A 16,102-nucleotide genomic window follows, 5' to 3' on the forward strand; every position below is an offset into this window, starting at 1 on the left:
ACAGAGCCATTGGGGCAGTTAGCAAATCACCAGGAAAGTCTTAGTATCTGAGTTTTACCTCTTTTATTTTTGCCAAAGTCCAATATTGGACTTCAATGTTGTTATTATGAAGTAAAAACCATGGGATGATTGCAATGTCAGGAACCTGAGCAAGTTGATTTATGACTTAAGATTTTATTTTTCAAAAACAACATTACAGTCCAGATACTCTCTCCCTCCTTGATAAGGTTAAGGAGTTTATTGCTGATTCAGCAAAAACTTCTGAGGCTTGGAAACCTGGAGGCACGTCCAAGTGCAGAGGAGCCGCAAGTTAACAGGGGTTACCAAGGTACAATGCAGGGGTGTTAATGGGTTCACAACATAATTACTGTGATTTCCAGCAGAGTTCCAGTGCAGTGTTTACCCCAAAACAGCATCACAGAATTCTTACTGTGTCCCTGGGAGTCATTATGGAGTTCAATTATACCACAGCCATCAGTGGCTGCCCTAGTCATTCACTTGGAAATTTTTCTATGGCTTTTTTTTTTATTGATTAAGGTATTACAAATGTGTGGTTATCTCCCCATTGTCCCCCACCCCCCAATCCTGCCCTCACTCTCACCCTCTGTTGTCTGCGTCCATTGGTTGTGCTTATATGCATACATACAAGTCTCTTGGTTGATCTCTCCCCCTTACCCCGACCCTCCCCTACCGTCTCTCTGAGGTTTGAGCATCTGATCGATGTTTCTCTGTCTCTGGATCTGTTTTTGATCATCCGTTTATGTTGTTCGTTATAATCCACAAATGAGTGAGATCATGTGATATTTATCTTTCTCTAACTGACTTATTTCACTTAGCATAATGCTATCCAGCTCCATCCATGTTGTTGCAAATGGTAGGAGTTCCTTCCTTTTTACAGCAGCGTAGTATTCCATTGTGTAGATATACCACAGTTTTTTAATCCACTCATCTGCTGATGGGCACTTAGGCTGATTCCAAATCTTAGCTATGGTAAATTGTGCTGCTATGAACATAGAGGTGCATATATCCTTTCTGATTGGTGTTTCTAGTTTCTTGGGATATGTTCCTAGAAGTGAGATTGCTGGGTCAAATGGGAGTTCCATTTTTAGTTTTTTGAGGAAACTCCATACTGTTCTCCACAGTGGCTGTACCAGTCTGCATTCCCACCAGCAGTGCATGAGGGTTCCTTTGTCTCTGCATCCTCGCCAGCACTTGTCATTTGTTGATTTGTTGATGATAGCCATTCTGACAGGTGTGAGATGGTACCTCATTGTCGTTTTGATTTGCATTTCTCAGATGATTAGTGACTTTGAGCATGTTTTCATATGTCTCTTGGCCTTCCTTATGTCCTCTTTCGAAAAGTATCTATTTAGGTCCATTGCCCATTTTTTTGATTGGGTTGTTTATCTTCCTTTTGTTAAGTTGTATGAGTTCCCTGTAAATGTTGGAGATTAAACCCTTATCGGTGCATGGCTTTTTCTTGAAAGGAAAAAAAAGGATCTGTAGTAGCTGCTATTTAATTCCCCGGGTAGCTCCAAATAATGCAAAGTATCTTGTCTAGCTGAAGCCTAAACTCAATTCCTCTTACATGTGAAAGCTGAGGCGGTTTACTGATTTCCACCTTGATCGTACCAGATGTTTGCATCCATTCCAGAAAGCACAGTCACCCTGATCTATTTCAAGCCCATGGACTAAAGAAGCTAGTTCACTTCTAGCCTGTGATGGGTTGCACATCATGACCACTGGGAAGCATTTCATGATACTAACATCCCAAAATGTTCTTGAGTATTTACATCTCTAATAGGTGCAAGTTTAAACTAATCTGGGGAGTTCTTGTTGGGTTTTAGAGGCACAATTAACTAACAGTATCAAAAATATCAAGCCTTATCTTTCTCGTATATCTCATTTTATGCAGAAGTAAAGAGATATTTGCTTTCTGACAGAAGCCACACCCACAGAGAAATAGCAAGTACTGACTGAATCATAGTCAAAAGGAGGACTCTAATCATAGAAAATCAAGTGCACCAGACGAATATTCTGAGATCCTAGCACAGCACCTCTGCATAGCTCGTTCTCACTAAATGTTGTTGATGAACACAGGAGGCAAAGAAAAGAGTGACATGTGTAAATTATTCATTTTGAATGTGCCTGCACTTTGATTTGATAATGATATAGGTAAATTCCATTTTATTTGTTCAAGTATAAACATATAGTATATGCATCACATTGAATATGAACACAACTACTGCTAACTATTTCATGACACTTCTAATTCTTCATGACATTCACAAATAGGATTCATCACAAGTATTTATAGAAAAGACTATTTATTGCTGCAACCAAATTTTTAGCTCTGAATTTTATTATTAGCTCTTTATTTTTACTAGGTTTGCCTCTTTCATTCTTGCTTCTCTAAATGAATCAAACCACTGTTTTTCTTTGCACAGCAATGACAGTCCATTATCTTTATGGCTGCCCCTGGGTGATATGAAATTTTACTATTCATCAACATGGGTTTCTTAAGTCTAACAAATTCAGTTCATAAACTAGAAATAAGATCCAGCTACAAAGTAGTGTTTCTTTGACAGAGTAACCCACTTATTGTTCTCATAGCTGCTTTTACAAAATTATCTGTTGACATCTTTCAAACTTAGGAGAGAAAGCTCCTACACTCCTCAAATCAAATGGAATATTGAGCTATTTCTTTTCCCAGTACTTAAAGCAACACAAGTGAAAATGTTCACGGTGGAATCATAAACATGTTCATCCAAAGCTCAGACAGAGGCAAGTTTGTTTCTGCTAGTGTCCCAAGGAGGGAGGGAGGGGGGTGTGCCCCCACCCAGGTAAACTCCCTCTTCTGTGACTGCCTCCCTTCAAACCATTTGCCCCAGGTCTCTCCCTCTCTTTCCCTTCCTCCATTCTTCTGTCGCTCCTTCACTCTCTCTTTCTCCCAACCCCAATATCAAAAGCTAGGTCTTTCTTTCACATTAATGTGTGACTTAGAAAAAGTTAAAAATGGAGGGAATTCTAGTTCTTGCTACTCCAATGTTGTCCACAGACCAGCAGCCTCACCATCACCAACCAGGTAACTTGCTAGACATTCAGATTCCCAGATCCCACTCCAGACCTACTTTCAGATTCTGCATTTTAATAACAACCCCAGGTAACCCATTTGCACTTTCACATTCTAGAAGCACTGCTCTGAAGATCACCTAGCTAACATCCCCATTGTACAGATAAGAAAAGTGAGGTGACATGCTCAGTCAGGGCCCCCTTTGGCCAAAGAGCGGTTAGAGCCCAGCATCCTTACTCCCAATCCAGTGTGTAACCTTTCCATCAAAAGTGTGCCCACTCCTGTGGTGGGCATTTTCACACACTGTTGGTCTAACTTCATCCTTCCAAATATAAAGAACTATCCAGGAACATGTCTGGCCTCCAAGGCTTGTGTTCCCTGGGTTCTTCCTACATCTTAGAACCAACAGCCTAGGGAGTGACATGCAGCAGAAAGTCTGAGGCTCTGTGGTCAGATTTCAGGCAGTGGCCAGCCACTGTGGGAAGACTTGGCGGCGAGGCTCTGGATTTCTCCAAAACCCCTGTGGCAATCCTTCCCAGGCCGGTGCAGAAAAGGCTGGTGCAGAACAGGTAAATCAAGGGAGCAGAAAAATCCAACTTTCCGTAGTTTTTAGACTCCTCCCAGCCCCAAGAGCCTTTGAGGCCTCAAGGAAGGGTTATTCTTATGCTATCTTGGTAAGGACAAGAGACTTTCCCCAGGGGTCATGGGCTGGTGCTCTTGTTCTCCCGATCCTAAAAGGATTCTATGCTTCCTGGTTTGTGTTGCGTTTCCAGGAGGCCAAGAAAATGACATCAGAAGAATCACCAAAAAGCCTGCCTCTCAAAAAGAGTCAAAAGAAAAGCTTCTGCTCCCCGTTTCATCCTAATATTTTGATCCCTATAAACTACACTGCTCCAGGGAGGTAATTCCACAAGCAGCTTCAGGCAATTGTGCTTTGGGAGGAAACTCTCTCAGAGTCTTTGTGAAAGTAGGTTTTAATGGGGGTGGGGGTGTTATGTGTCATTGAGGTGGAAAAAGGGGCAGAGCTAGGAAGATGCAGGCACCAAAAACAAGCCTTAAAGAAAGACACTCTGCCCTAGCTGGCTTGGCTCAGTGAATAGAGCATCGGTCTGCAGACTGAAGGGTGGTGGGTTTGATTCTGGTCAAGGACATATGCCTGGGTTGCGGGCTTGATCCCCAATAGGAGGCGTGCAAGAGGCAGGCGAACAAATTATTCTCTCTCATCATTGATGTTTCTATCTCTCCCTTCCTCTCTGAAATCAATATATATATATATATATATATATATATATATATATATATATATATATTAAAGGGAACAATCTGAGACCAAAAACAACACAGGCAAGAGTGTGTTGAACTGATAAACAGAAGGAATGTCACATTATGTCTCCCAGATGTTTCATTCATGAATATTGTTAGCGAAAGTCACTCACACTAAGCTCTCAAAGGCAGGGCTAGTTTATTTTATGTATTGTTGTATATCTGGCACTTAAATAGGTTTTTGAATTAAACTAGCAGGTTAAAGATGGAAGGACAAAGTAGCATCCCCCAAGAGAGTGTAAAGTATGTAGGTGAGAAGGCTAGCAAGGCAGGTGGTTTGCTTGGACTGGACCCACAACTCTTAGAGTTTGAACAAATATTGGTTCCTTCTTGCATGGCACATAGACTCTTGACTGGAGGTGAAGATCAAAAGACTTCACGATGATTGGTATCAAGAAAGGCATTAAAAGTCTCTGATCCTTGCCTGGCAGGAGAGAGATCATGTTCACAAACATGGGTTCTCCAGTGAGAGATGATTATATTGGTCTCCAGGTCACCCCTGCCCTTCCCCAAATGTGGAAAACTCAGCGCTCATTTGAAGTGGTAAGACTGTGCCCACTCCCGGCTTTGTGCGTTCTAGTCCGGTTGCTTCTGATGGCCTGGAATTCTTTGTCTCTTAAAACAGAAATAGAAAAGAAATCCAGACATAGAATAAGTGGCGTGTGAGGGAGAATGAAGCCCAGGACCATGAGTCTCTAAACTGTTCTTCTCTCCCCTGGTTCTTCCCACAACCCCTTTCTCAGCACAGCAGTCGGTTTTTCTAGAAAATCAAGTGATGTCGGCTTCTGCCCTAAAGCCTCCAATTGCTCCCCTTTCCTCTAGAGTAAAAAAAATCAACATATTATAATTGCTTATAATAGAAGATATCTATTTTTTCACTTAGTCCCCTAAAATAACTTTTTTAATTTTATGCACATTTTTGCACGCTTTTCAGTTGACTTCTAAAGTTTTTATCTTAAATTTAAATGCTTGGATATGTGTAACTTTTGGTGAATTGTAAATATTGATATTGAAAACAAAATAAGAATTAGAGCATTCATATGTATCCAGTGGAATCTACCACAGCCACTCAATACTTTCCATCAAATACTCTAAACAAATACATGAAGGAACGCTTCTTAACAGTAGGAGACATCGCAGGCTCCTTTTTCTCCACACACCCACACTTCCATTCCCACTTCAGAGTTTTATCTCATTGGAATTTATTGTAAGCTTGAAAATCTGTTATTGGTTGCTCTGAAATATGTCTCAGTAACAAAAAATATATGCATAAATTGAAATATTTTATTCTCTCCTGTTACTTTATGTGTACAAAGAAATTTCTTCTAGATTCGGTTGCATTTATAATTACTTTTAATATATAATTTATTAAAATAAGTAGATACAAATTTCACCAAAAATTTTAAGCAAGTCATTATCAACAGATAGATCAAAGACCGGATGTGGGTTTTGTGGGCACTAATGTTTATAGATACAAAACTAGGAACAAGTCCCTGGAAGAGGCCAATTTAAGTGAAGGACTTGAGTTTAAGCTGCATTAGCTTCGGCCTCTGGATAGACGGGGCTGCTTTGGTGGTGTTCTTCTATTAGTTCACGTGCCATTACTTACTATTCATATCATGCATTGCTACAATAAGACAGGGTTTAGCATCCATTTTATTTCTTTTTTTAATATATTTTATTGATTTTTTACAGAGAGGAAGGGAGAGGGATAGAGAGCCAAAACATCGATGAGAGAGAAACATTGACCAGCTGCCTCCTGCACACCCCCTACTGGGGATGTGCCCGCAACCCGGGTACATGCCCTTGACTGGCATTGAACCCAGGACCCTTCAGTCTGCAGGCCAACACTCTATGCACTGAACGAACCGATTAGGGCCATTTTATTTCTTTTACCTAGTTTCACTTAAATGCTGAGAAAACTTGTTACATAAATAAGTAGATGGGAACAGAGGGAGTTTTGTTCCAGTAATATCCTGACTCTTTAAGTTCCCTTGGCATTATATGCTCACAGACACATCATGAGCTGTCATTGCTATTTTTAATGATCTATCAGATGCTGACTCCATTAGGACTCCTAATGTGTTAAAAACAAAGAAGCATAAATCACCCTAATTGCAAAAATCCACCCTGACTAAATTCACCTGCTCTTTTTAACCTCAAAGCTATGGTTTGTTTCAAATCATCCCTATGTGTGGCAGCCTAGGGGCACTGGGCCCCAATAAGTTTAGGGATGAATGAATGGAGGAAGATGGTGATCAAAGGGAAAATGAAGACGGTAAGGTGTGCCCTTAGGCAGACCATTATTATGGGAAACTTGAGACTAGAAACTAATTCTATTTAAACTGTTTGTGTGCCCGTTCATCTCTTGGAAAACCTTCAAATATAGCCAGTACCTATGCCCAGTTTGAAGACTACTGGTCTGCAAGCTCCTCCACTATCTGTGTTCCCCTCTCCACATCTTTCTGTCTTCGTCCTCTGTTACGCTCAACCTTGCTCTGGCCACACTGACCTCCTTGCAGTTCTTTCCATGCTCACAGCTTTCTCTAGCCTTGGAGCCTTTTCCCAAACTGCTCAAAGTCACCTTTATAAGGAGGCTTTCTTCAATCACCCTATTTTAAATTGCAGTCTTACACACACACACACACACACACACACACACACACACACACATTCAAATTCTCTATCTTCAAATACCCTATCTCCCTTCTTTTATTTTTCTCCATAGCACATGTCGGTGCTCAATAAATAGTTGTTAAATGAATTCATTTCTCTGGGCTATATGTTAGTGTGTCAGCATAAGCCATGCAAACGTTTTCCATGTTATAAGCCTGTGCTTGGGTGGGGAAAAGGGGTTCTTCTACTCCTAATGGCTCTGCATTGCAGTGTGCCAGGAAGCAGTGTGGGAAGCCTATCGGATCTTTCTGGGTCGCATCCCCGACACAGGGGAATACCAGGACTGGGTCAGCATCTGCCAGCAGGAGGTTTTCTGCCTCTCTGACATTGGGAAAAATTTCAGCAACTCCCAGGAGCACCTGGATCTTCTTCAGCAGGTGAGTCTGAGCACTGTATGTTTGGAACGCTGCCCAGATAGCTCCCACACCTCCAGCCCCCACCCTTTCTTGACTTGGTTTCCATGGCAGAAGGGTTGGTGGAAGATATGCTTGGAAATACCTGACAAGGCCAACAAGAATTTTATTCTTGCAAAATAACAATGTACGTGAGGGTTGAAGTGAAGGGAAAAAGGATGAAAATAGACTTTAGCTCTTCAGTTGACATTATCTCTTGGTAAAATTACTTTTCTATTTCTGCAGAGAATAAAACAGAGTAACTTCCCTGAGAGGTAAGTACCCAAAATAGAGTGCTGCATGCTCTTGACTTTTGAAAGCTAACATAATGGAGTGACTCAGCTATTGTATCTTTATGATGTTATGTCAGCCTCTGAAGTCTGTGTAGGCTAGTCTGACATGACAGACAATCTATACTTCTATTGTGCTACACATAAATGAATGTATAAAAGGCAAGTGGTTAGATCTTATAGACTAAGATATACTAGGTGTGCTGGTTAATGATGCGGATTCTTTTCAATAGATGGAGTTACACATATGTTGATATATATGCGATTTGATATGTATGCTATTTTGTTGTATTGACAACAAGCTTCAAAACCTCATATGTCCAATTTTCTGAAGGTGTTAATATCATAGATATTTTTACGCTTAAAAATGTCAAATTTCGTGCAAAAAAAAGAGCACTATTAACTGGTTAATAGTTCATCTGTATTATTAACCAGTTAATAGTTAATCCGCACTATTAACCGGTCAATAGTTAATCCGAATTATTAACCTGTACACCTAGTATGTTTGCACTATTATCAGATAAAAGCATGTGATAAGTATCTAATGTGTATTTTCACTTACAAAGTATAGAACAATTAAAATAGTATGGTTTTTAGAATTCATGATAAATTATTAGTTACATCAGTAAAATATTTAATACAATCAACAAGCAATCTGAATTTGGGATTTCTGTTTGGTATTCTGTTAAGTGTTAGTGTTTCTCAAACTAACTTACTGAAGCACTGAGCTAAATCCTCAACAAGAACAGAATATCAAATAAGAAAATCAAAATGTAAAAAAAAAAGGAAAAGTATATTAGATAAAATGATTAAAGAAGAGAGATGCCATTGCCAATTATAACCTTACAAATTACATATATTTTATAACATAAGTCTAAGTATGAAGACAATAATACTACAAAGAGAGGCTGTATGGATTCCTGACAATTCTCTATAATGCTTTTCACATTTGTCCCTTTATTTCTATTCCCTTTGCCAACCATCTGATCCAGGACCTTATTGATTTACACTGTGAAAAATGTCAAATCTGATCTCCCTAACAGCGATTGCTGGCTCTAAACTCTTCCCCACCTTAACTTTTATGACTGCTGAGGACTAATATGTCTGAAATATTCCATTTCCTACATTGAGTCCTGTTCAATGGCTTTCAAAAGATTCCCACATCTTTACTTTTGCCCTTCTAAATACCCCTCCCCGCACTTCCTCACCCACCCTGTGCAGAAGTCTGAGCAGGGACCGAGTCCCTGGCATTTCGTGCCCTCTGACTGCTGGACAGGGCCAGCCAATGGGGAGCAGAATATCAGGAGGGGGGAGAATGGAATGAGGTGAGCAAATTGTCACCTTCCCTCACCCCAACTTGCAAAGTCTTCGAGGGCTACTGGTCTCCTTCAGCTTCAGCTCAGTTCCTGTCAGGCAGCCCTCGCCGCAGCCTTCTCTGTCTCTAGTTTGTGGTAACTGCTCCATCCTCTCACCCCTCCTGGCTGGAGTGCTTTAGCACCCACTTTTACCAGCCCCAGGGTTCTGCATGCTCACTTGTGGTTTCTCTTAGACTTATCCTACAATTTAGTAAGTAATCCCTTTATTAAATTTTGCTCAGAGTTTGAGTGAGACCTCGGTTAGCTGCCAGGACCTTCAGTGAGGCAGAGTCCAAACTAACTAATCAAGGCCCTTCAGCACCTGACCTGTCCAACTTTGCCTTTCATTTCCCATGATCCCACCACTGCCACTATGCCTTTCCCCAGGGCACAAGACCACACTCTCCTCCTCCCAGACTCTGACCCCAGGCCCTGTATCTTGGCTGGAAGAACCTGCCTTCCCCATTCCATCTCTCCAAATCCTGCTCTCCTTCCAAGCTCCCAAAGCAGTCCCACCTCCTCAGGATGCCTTCATCTGCAGTAATTTCCCCGTGCTTTGATTATGTGTTCTATTTGTCGCTTGCATTATTATTTAGCATCTCCTTGCTTTACCCTGTTTCCCTGTGAGAGTGTAAACATCTCCAGGGCAGGAACTGTTTTATATTTCTCTACCAACTGCTACAGAACTGAGCAAAGTTTTCGTATATTTATAATATATAATAGCCCTCTATATGTCTATCTTGCTACACTTTTTTATGAATTTTTAAAAGTTATTGCCAGAAGAAAGAAGGTGACTTAGGAAAATATTAGTACTATTGTTCACAAGACACAAAGATATTGGCTCCTCTGATTTAAATATAGAATAATACTACTGACTCCTACATTTTCCAAAAAGAAAGCAGAGGTCACTCCTAAGAAAAAAATCCAACAGAATGTAGCAAGACTTGATAGAAAAACATTTTAAATTATAGGAAACAATTATTCAAGCCAGAATTAGGAAAAACAATAGAATCATTCCATCTATTCCTGTGCCTGCCAGCATTGCTAGGGAGAAAGAAGGAAGAGACAAACATTTTACATTGCCTGTGGTTACCAAGTTGTTGTTTAAAAGAAAAAAAAAAAAAAGAAAAGTAAGAACGGAAGCAACTCTTACTTCAAACCTTTCAAAGAAGACAAAACAGAAAAATTTCTCACCTGACTAGTCCATCAATCTGCCAGTTTCAAATGACATTAAAATAATGAAGAACCTAGCAGCCCGGCTTGCCAAATTGTAGATCCTCTGTGATGGTCTAGATTGCCGGTGTAGTGACAGAATCACACCTGCACAAAGTAGGCTGTTGACTTGTAGCTAGTGCAATAGCCAGCATTTTACTAACTACTCTTCTTGGTTATTTTCTTTTTTACAACAAGGTAAAACAAGGATGCCAAGGTTATGACAGGAGGAAGGAGACCTTACTATAAACAAAGATCTACAAAATAAAAAAGAAAGAAATTTATCTAAATTTACAAATGCTATAATGATATTATGAGAGTTTACTAAGTATTACCTCCATAAAAACTATTAAACACATAGCATAATACCAGCAAAAGCAAACAAGAACAGCTAATTGCAAATTCCACTATAAAGTCTGAGTTTAATTTAGCCTGTGCGCACCAATATAGTCATCCATGCTTACAACTGACATCCATTCTGATTGGTTAGAGCCCGGGCCAGGCTGATTGGTATACTTTGTACATTACTCCTATTAGCACTTTGGCAGAACTGAATGTGGCAGAAATATGTCCCTTTGGCTATATGGCCAGTCTATATGAATCTACAACAACAGAGCACCTAGCCATTCCCTTTGGTCTTTCATCATCATGAGCCACAGAAAATTGAATCAAATATATTGGTCAACCATGACTATATTATACAAACAGACACAATCCTTTGAGACCTAATAGCTTATAGTAACACATCTTATAGTAATCTTCAAAAGATATCACTACTGCTATTCCTTTCTAAATAAAGCTTACATTACACGCAGACAACTCTATACCCATGGCCTTGGACCTGACCTTAGAATATATTCTGCATTGCCACTCCATGGCACTGTGAACCTTCCCACAATGCATGCAATGGTTATGTTTAGAACAGAGATTTAATACAACTTCATTATCCAGAACACTCTCGCTATCCCATTACTATAGCCACAAATTACTTTATTGGATAAACTTACTTACGCTCTGCATTTATAGGTTTGAAAGTCTGAGATTTTAGCAAGAATATTTCAGTCATGGATCAAGTCATCAATTATCTTTGGTGTCAAGGGCACAGTTTAAGCACAAGGGACTATAAAACATCAGACCCCCAAACCATCTTTGTTATCAGGGACAAATTCCAAAGGACCACAAAAAGCCAACATGCTTATGAAAAGCCCCGCAGTCAAACATAACCATTTGGGGAGGGTTGTTTGAATTTTTCTTCAATTAAAATATATTAGAAGATGACTTCTGTAATGAAAAGATAAGTAAACCAGTTTTAAAGTATACTTTTTCTCTAACTTTTAGGTTTATTTAATATAGGTGAATTTAAATGCATTCCCCCTATTGTCATCATGCTCCTTTGTACCACTTCTTCTCTATTTTGCCAACAGAAAAGATGAAATAGCCACAGAAGAGATATTAGGAGAGCCTGGTAAAACCCCTATGTTTTCAACAGGTAAGCTTAGATCTCATTCCATCTGCTTCTAAACCTTAATTCAAATCATCAGGAAAGCATGCTATTTAAAAAGCAATCCTTAATTGAAGTTGACAAAATGTATAATGTACTTTCTCAAAACTAGCTTGTATGTATAACCTTATAAAATAAATTAAAGTTATTGTATAAAACTTGAAAAATCTAGAAAAGAACAAAAATAAAACCAAATTGGCCATTATCCTACAACTTAAAGGCAATAATTACCAATACTTTCCAACAAACAAATTCAGGATAAACCTCTGTCTATGCATCCTTTATATAGCCACCAAAAGAAAAATTAACTAGATCTACTACCTAGACAGAACCATTTAATAGAAACATATCTAAGAGAGCACCAAACTTGGGTCCTAGAAAGGAAGAATTGTTGGAATAGCATTAGTTATATTTTGCTCAAGAACATATTTATGTGATCTTAAAATAAAAATGAGCTCAGCATGGATCCAACATATTTAAATTCCAGAGTGACAGAAAAAGCATGTGAAATGTTTTACCTTGTTCTAATGTCAACTCCTCTAGTCTCATTGTTGTGCCTGTTATTTTTTAAATTCCCACAGATGTTGCCGATGTCTCACTCGGGCCCTTCCCACTCACTCCTGAGGACACGCTCCTCAATGACACCAAGATGCCTACAACAGTAAGAAATTCTGAGAGTCAATCCAGCTCCTCACAGGCCTTTTTTGCCTTAGTAAAATGGACTGGCCGTTCAGTGTTATTAGTGCTGCATTTTTATCACTCTAGTGAAGAGTCATTGACTTCGTTCTATTCAGTATGCTCACTTCTTCCTAGGGACTGAGGGGTAAAATACATTGAAAACTAGGGGTACGGTGTGAGGAAGTGCAAGAAGCAACATAATCATAAACTCCAGGAAGGCAGGGGCTCTTTTCCCAGTGCCGAACAGAGCATTATATACAGCAGGTGCTCACCAAGCTTTGAATGAATGAATGAATCAATGAATGAATCCACCAATCAATCAGATTCTTTCTCCACTGAAGTGTAATGTCGTGCTGACAATAAAGGTAGAAGTTTTGTTCTCAGCCATGTCCAGCAGGAAAAGGTGAGATAAATATCAAAATGATCGAAATCCTTCATGTCAAATGGGGGGAAATAAAACCAGTGTTCGCAGGTAAAGAGGAGCACTGGCAACTGCTTTGTTTAAGTGAAAAAGCATGCGGGAGGAGAGAATTGTTACAGAAGTTAATGCTGGTTATCAAAAGGGCATCTTTAACCTTCCCAAAGGCTTTGAGCCAGACGCTCCGGGCTGAAGCAGGAAACAGTGGTGGAGTTGTGGCAACACAAGGTAGGCAGCAGATCCTCTCAGCCATACAGGGCCACTGCGACCAGGTCTCCCAGCCCCTGTGGTCTGTGAGACTTCTCTAGCCCTTTCTTCTTCCAGATGGCGAGGACAGGAAGTTCAGTCTTGCCAGCTCTACATGAAAATTCGGGGATCAGAATCCTGCTGGCCACTCTCTCCCTGGCCTTTAGGACAGATGGCCACAGATTTGGTGGGAGTATGGTTATAAACAAAGAATAAAAGGATTTTATTTTTCTCAAAAATGCCTTTTCATCAACAGTGAAAAGTGCTGTTGAAAAAAAAATTATTGAGATTAAATATATTCGCTGTAAAATGTATAAGACAACTACAGTTTGCCAACTCTTTCTCCCATTACCTGTGTCCCACCTTCTTTAAAATTTAATATAAGTCCCTCATTCTGCAGTAAATATCTCCTGAATATTTTATTTCACACTCATCGCATCCTCCGCTTAACATCCTTTTTACCAACTTCATCTATTACTTATTCTGTCATTCAGCAAATATTTAACTAGAATTCACTACAATATCTTAGATGAAGAAGACATAGTCCCTACCTTTAGGAAATTTATAATGCAAATAAGTACAACAAAATTGTCTAAGTGCAATGATTGAAGATGGCAGATGTATGGACTGGGACTAATGATAGGCTGGGACAGGTTGCAAAGGACATGACCCCAAATCATGTATATTTACTGAGAGTTTTATTCATCAATGGCCTCATGTGTTTTTGTTTTTGTTTTTTATTTGGGAGAGTCCATGAAGTGTGAGACTCATGCTGGATCCAAGGAGATTACATGTGGGATGACAAGATTAGCACATAAAAAGAAGATTCTAGGTCAGGGGTGGGGAACTTTTATTCTGCCAAGGGCCATATTGATATTTATAACATTATTCACTTAATATAATTCACTTAATATAAATTTATGCTGCTATGAAAGAAAAGCTCCTAGACTTATTAAATTTTGGTCCTGCCTGAGGGTGCCGTGGCCGGCCGAGACCAAATGATTTTCTAGGCCTTACGTTCCCCTCCCCCGCTCTAGGTGAATACATCATAGGTACCAAATGAACAATTCAGATGTTATTCGCTGTTATAGAAGGTCAGAGGAAAGGCAAAGGTTTCTGACCTCGATGGTCAGAGGGGATAGTTCTTTTAATGGACTGTAAGACTAGGAGATATTAGTAAGAAGTAAAAAAGGACGTGTGTATGAAGTAACGTGTGTGTGGCACGTGCACACACTGTTGCTGGAGGGGGTTGTGGGGAGCAGTGAGGAGGGTCTTCAGTGAGGAGACTGCACGGTAGTGTAGTCCTCAGCAAGAGGGAGTGGAGCTCCCTGAATTGGGCAGGGAGAAGTGAGACAGACCAAAGCTGTTCAAGCGGATCCGCATCAGATGGTGGCAAGTCAAATGTCAGGAAAAACAGTTTGGGTTTTATCCCAGAGGTAATTAGGACGTCACTGAGGGTGCTGCGTGAGAGGCATAAAACATTAATAAGCGGTTGAAGGTAAGTTACAAAACTTTTCACTAATACATCTAAAGGATTTACCAAAATGTCTCTTGTGAACTTCATATCTGCCTAATGGAATGGTAAGCTTAGAGGATAACACCATATGCCATATTTTTTTTCCAATGTCCCATGGGTCCTAGCACTGTGCTATTCCCATGCAGATGCTCCGTGTGTATCATTTGAATGATTAAATGAGCAAGTGGATGGATGAATGGATGGATGGATGGATGGATGGAAACCTTCCCATTAAACAAATGCCAGTAGCCTGGTAGGTGTAAATACACATCCTCTGTGTGTCCTATTAAAGTGAGAGGCTGTTCTGCTGTTCATGCAAGAAGGAGTCTGTGATAAGAAATGAGGAGAAGCTACATCACCACCAGCCAGATGAGTTTTGCCTCTCATGGCATTTTCCACTGGTTGTGCCTGTCTCTCGGCTTCCACAACTCTAATATCACTATAAGAAACTGTACATTCCCAGAGACAGTTGGTTTTCCACAGACATATTTTTTTACTCTTTGGAGAAAGCTGTGCAGATCTCAGGATTGTGTGGGTACCCAAGACTGGAAATCTGTCCAACCCCAAGTTTGAAACACAGCTCCAGGTTTGTTCTGTGCCCTGGGAGCCCACGTGAGTGGAGAACAATGAGAGACTCATGCTTGTTCTCAAACCAAAGGACAAAGAGGATGACCCCTGGCCCTTTGTGAGCCTCAGAACAGCAGTGCTATTCTCAGCCACATGCTTCCAAAGGTGGCCCAGATATGCCACTTTCTCTGAGAGGAATCTCACACCCTCTCTTGACTTGACAGTGCTTTCTAACCATTTTCAGTAGGAAATTTAAGCACAAACAGTCTTATTAAACCAGTCTAGACTCTTCTCTAAAAAGGGTTATATTAAATAATACCAGCATCAATTGGTTAATTTGTATAATCCAATCCTTATCAGAGTGTTTATAAAGTTACACAAGTGTGTAGCACAATCCTACTGATGTTCCAGCAATACATATGAATTGTGTTTATGTGTGTGTGTGGATGCTTTCATGAAGAGCACGTCATAAAATGACTATGTTCTCAAAGATTCTAAGTAGTTAATTCATTGGTGCTTTGGTGCTTTGTGTCTCAGTAAAATTCACAGGCCACTTCTAGTTAATAGGACTTTTATTCTAAAAATACTAGAGCCTTCATAATCCAATTCTTGAGACAAAATCAATATGTGTTATATAATATTACCATTTGCTTGTGGTTTGTATTAATAGAAGCCCTTTTTAACTTAGGAAAGAGAAATAGAATCCTCTGAGGTATCCGAGGGCCCGCCGGAGCAGGAGGTGGGGCTGAGCATCTCCCTGGCAAACCAGAGGTTCCAGGCAGAGCTCGCTGATGCCCACTCCCCGTATTGCCAGGAGCTAGCAGCAAAGTCTCAGCTCCAGGTGAGTGAACCACA

The 16,102-nt window shown here is 40.1% G+C and overlaps 1 protein-coding gene across 1 annotated transcript in view; it reads left to right on the forward strand.

Moving 5' to 3' along the window:
• Positions 1-16,102, forward strand: part of IMPG1 (interphotoreceptor matrix proteoglycan 1) — a gene marked incomplete at both ends in the record, with an annotated part of 113,594 nt that overhangs the window by 24,822 nt on the left and 72,670 nt on the right. The window contains 5 exons of the mRNA XM_079781617.1: positions 7,283-7,449; positions 7,711-7,739; positions 11,746-11,810; positions 12,404-12,483; positions 15,936-16,088. Coding sequence (XP_079637743.1) covers positions 7,283-7,449; positions 7,711-7,739; positions 11,746-11,810; positions 12,404-12,483; positions 15,936-16,088 — 494 coding nt within the window. The remainder of the gene's footprint in view (positions 1-7,282; positions 7,450-7,710; positions 7,740-11,745; positions 11,811-12,403; positions 12,484-15,935; positions 16,089-16,102) is intronic.

Source organism: Cnephaeus nilssonii (genome assembly GCF_951640355.1).
Source record: "Cnephaeus nilssonii genome assembly, chromosome: 9".
In the NCBI taxonomy this organism is placed as follows: Eukaryota; Metazoa; Chordata; class Mammalia; order Chiroptera; family Vespertilionidae; genus Cnephaeus; species Cnephaeus nilssonii.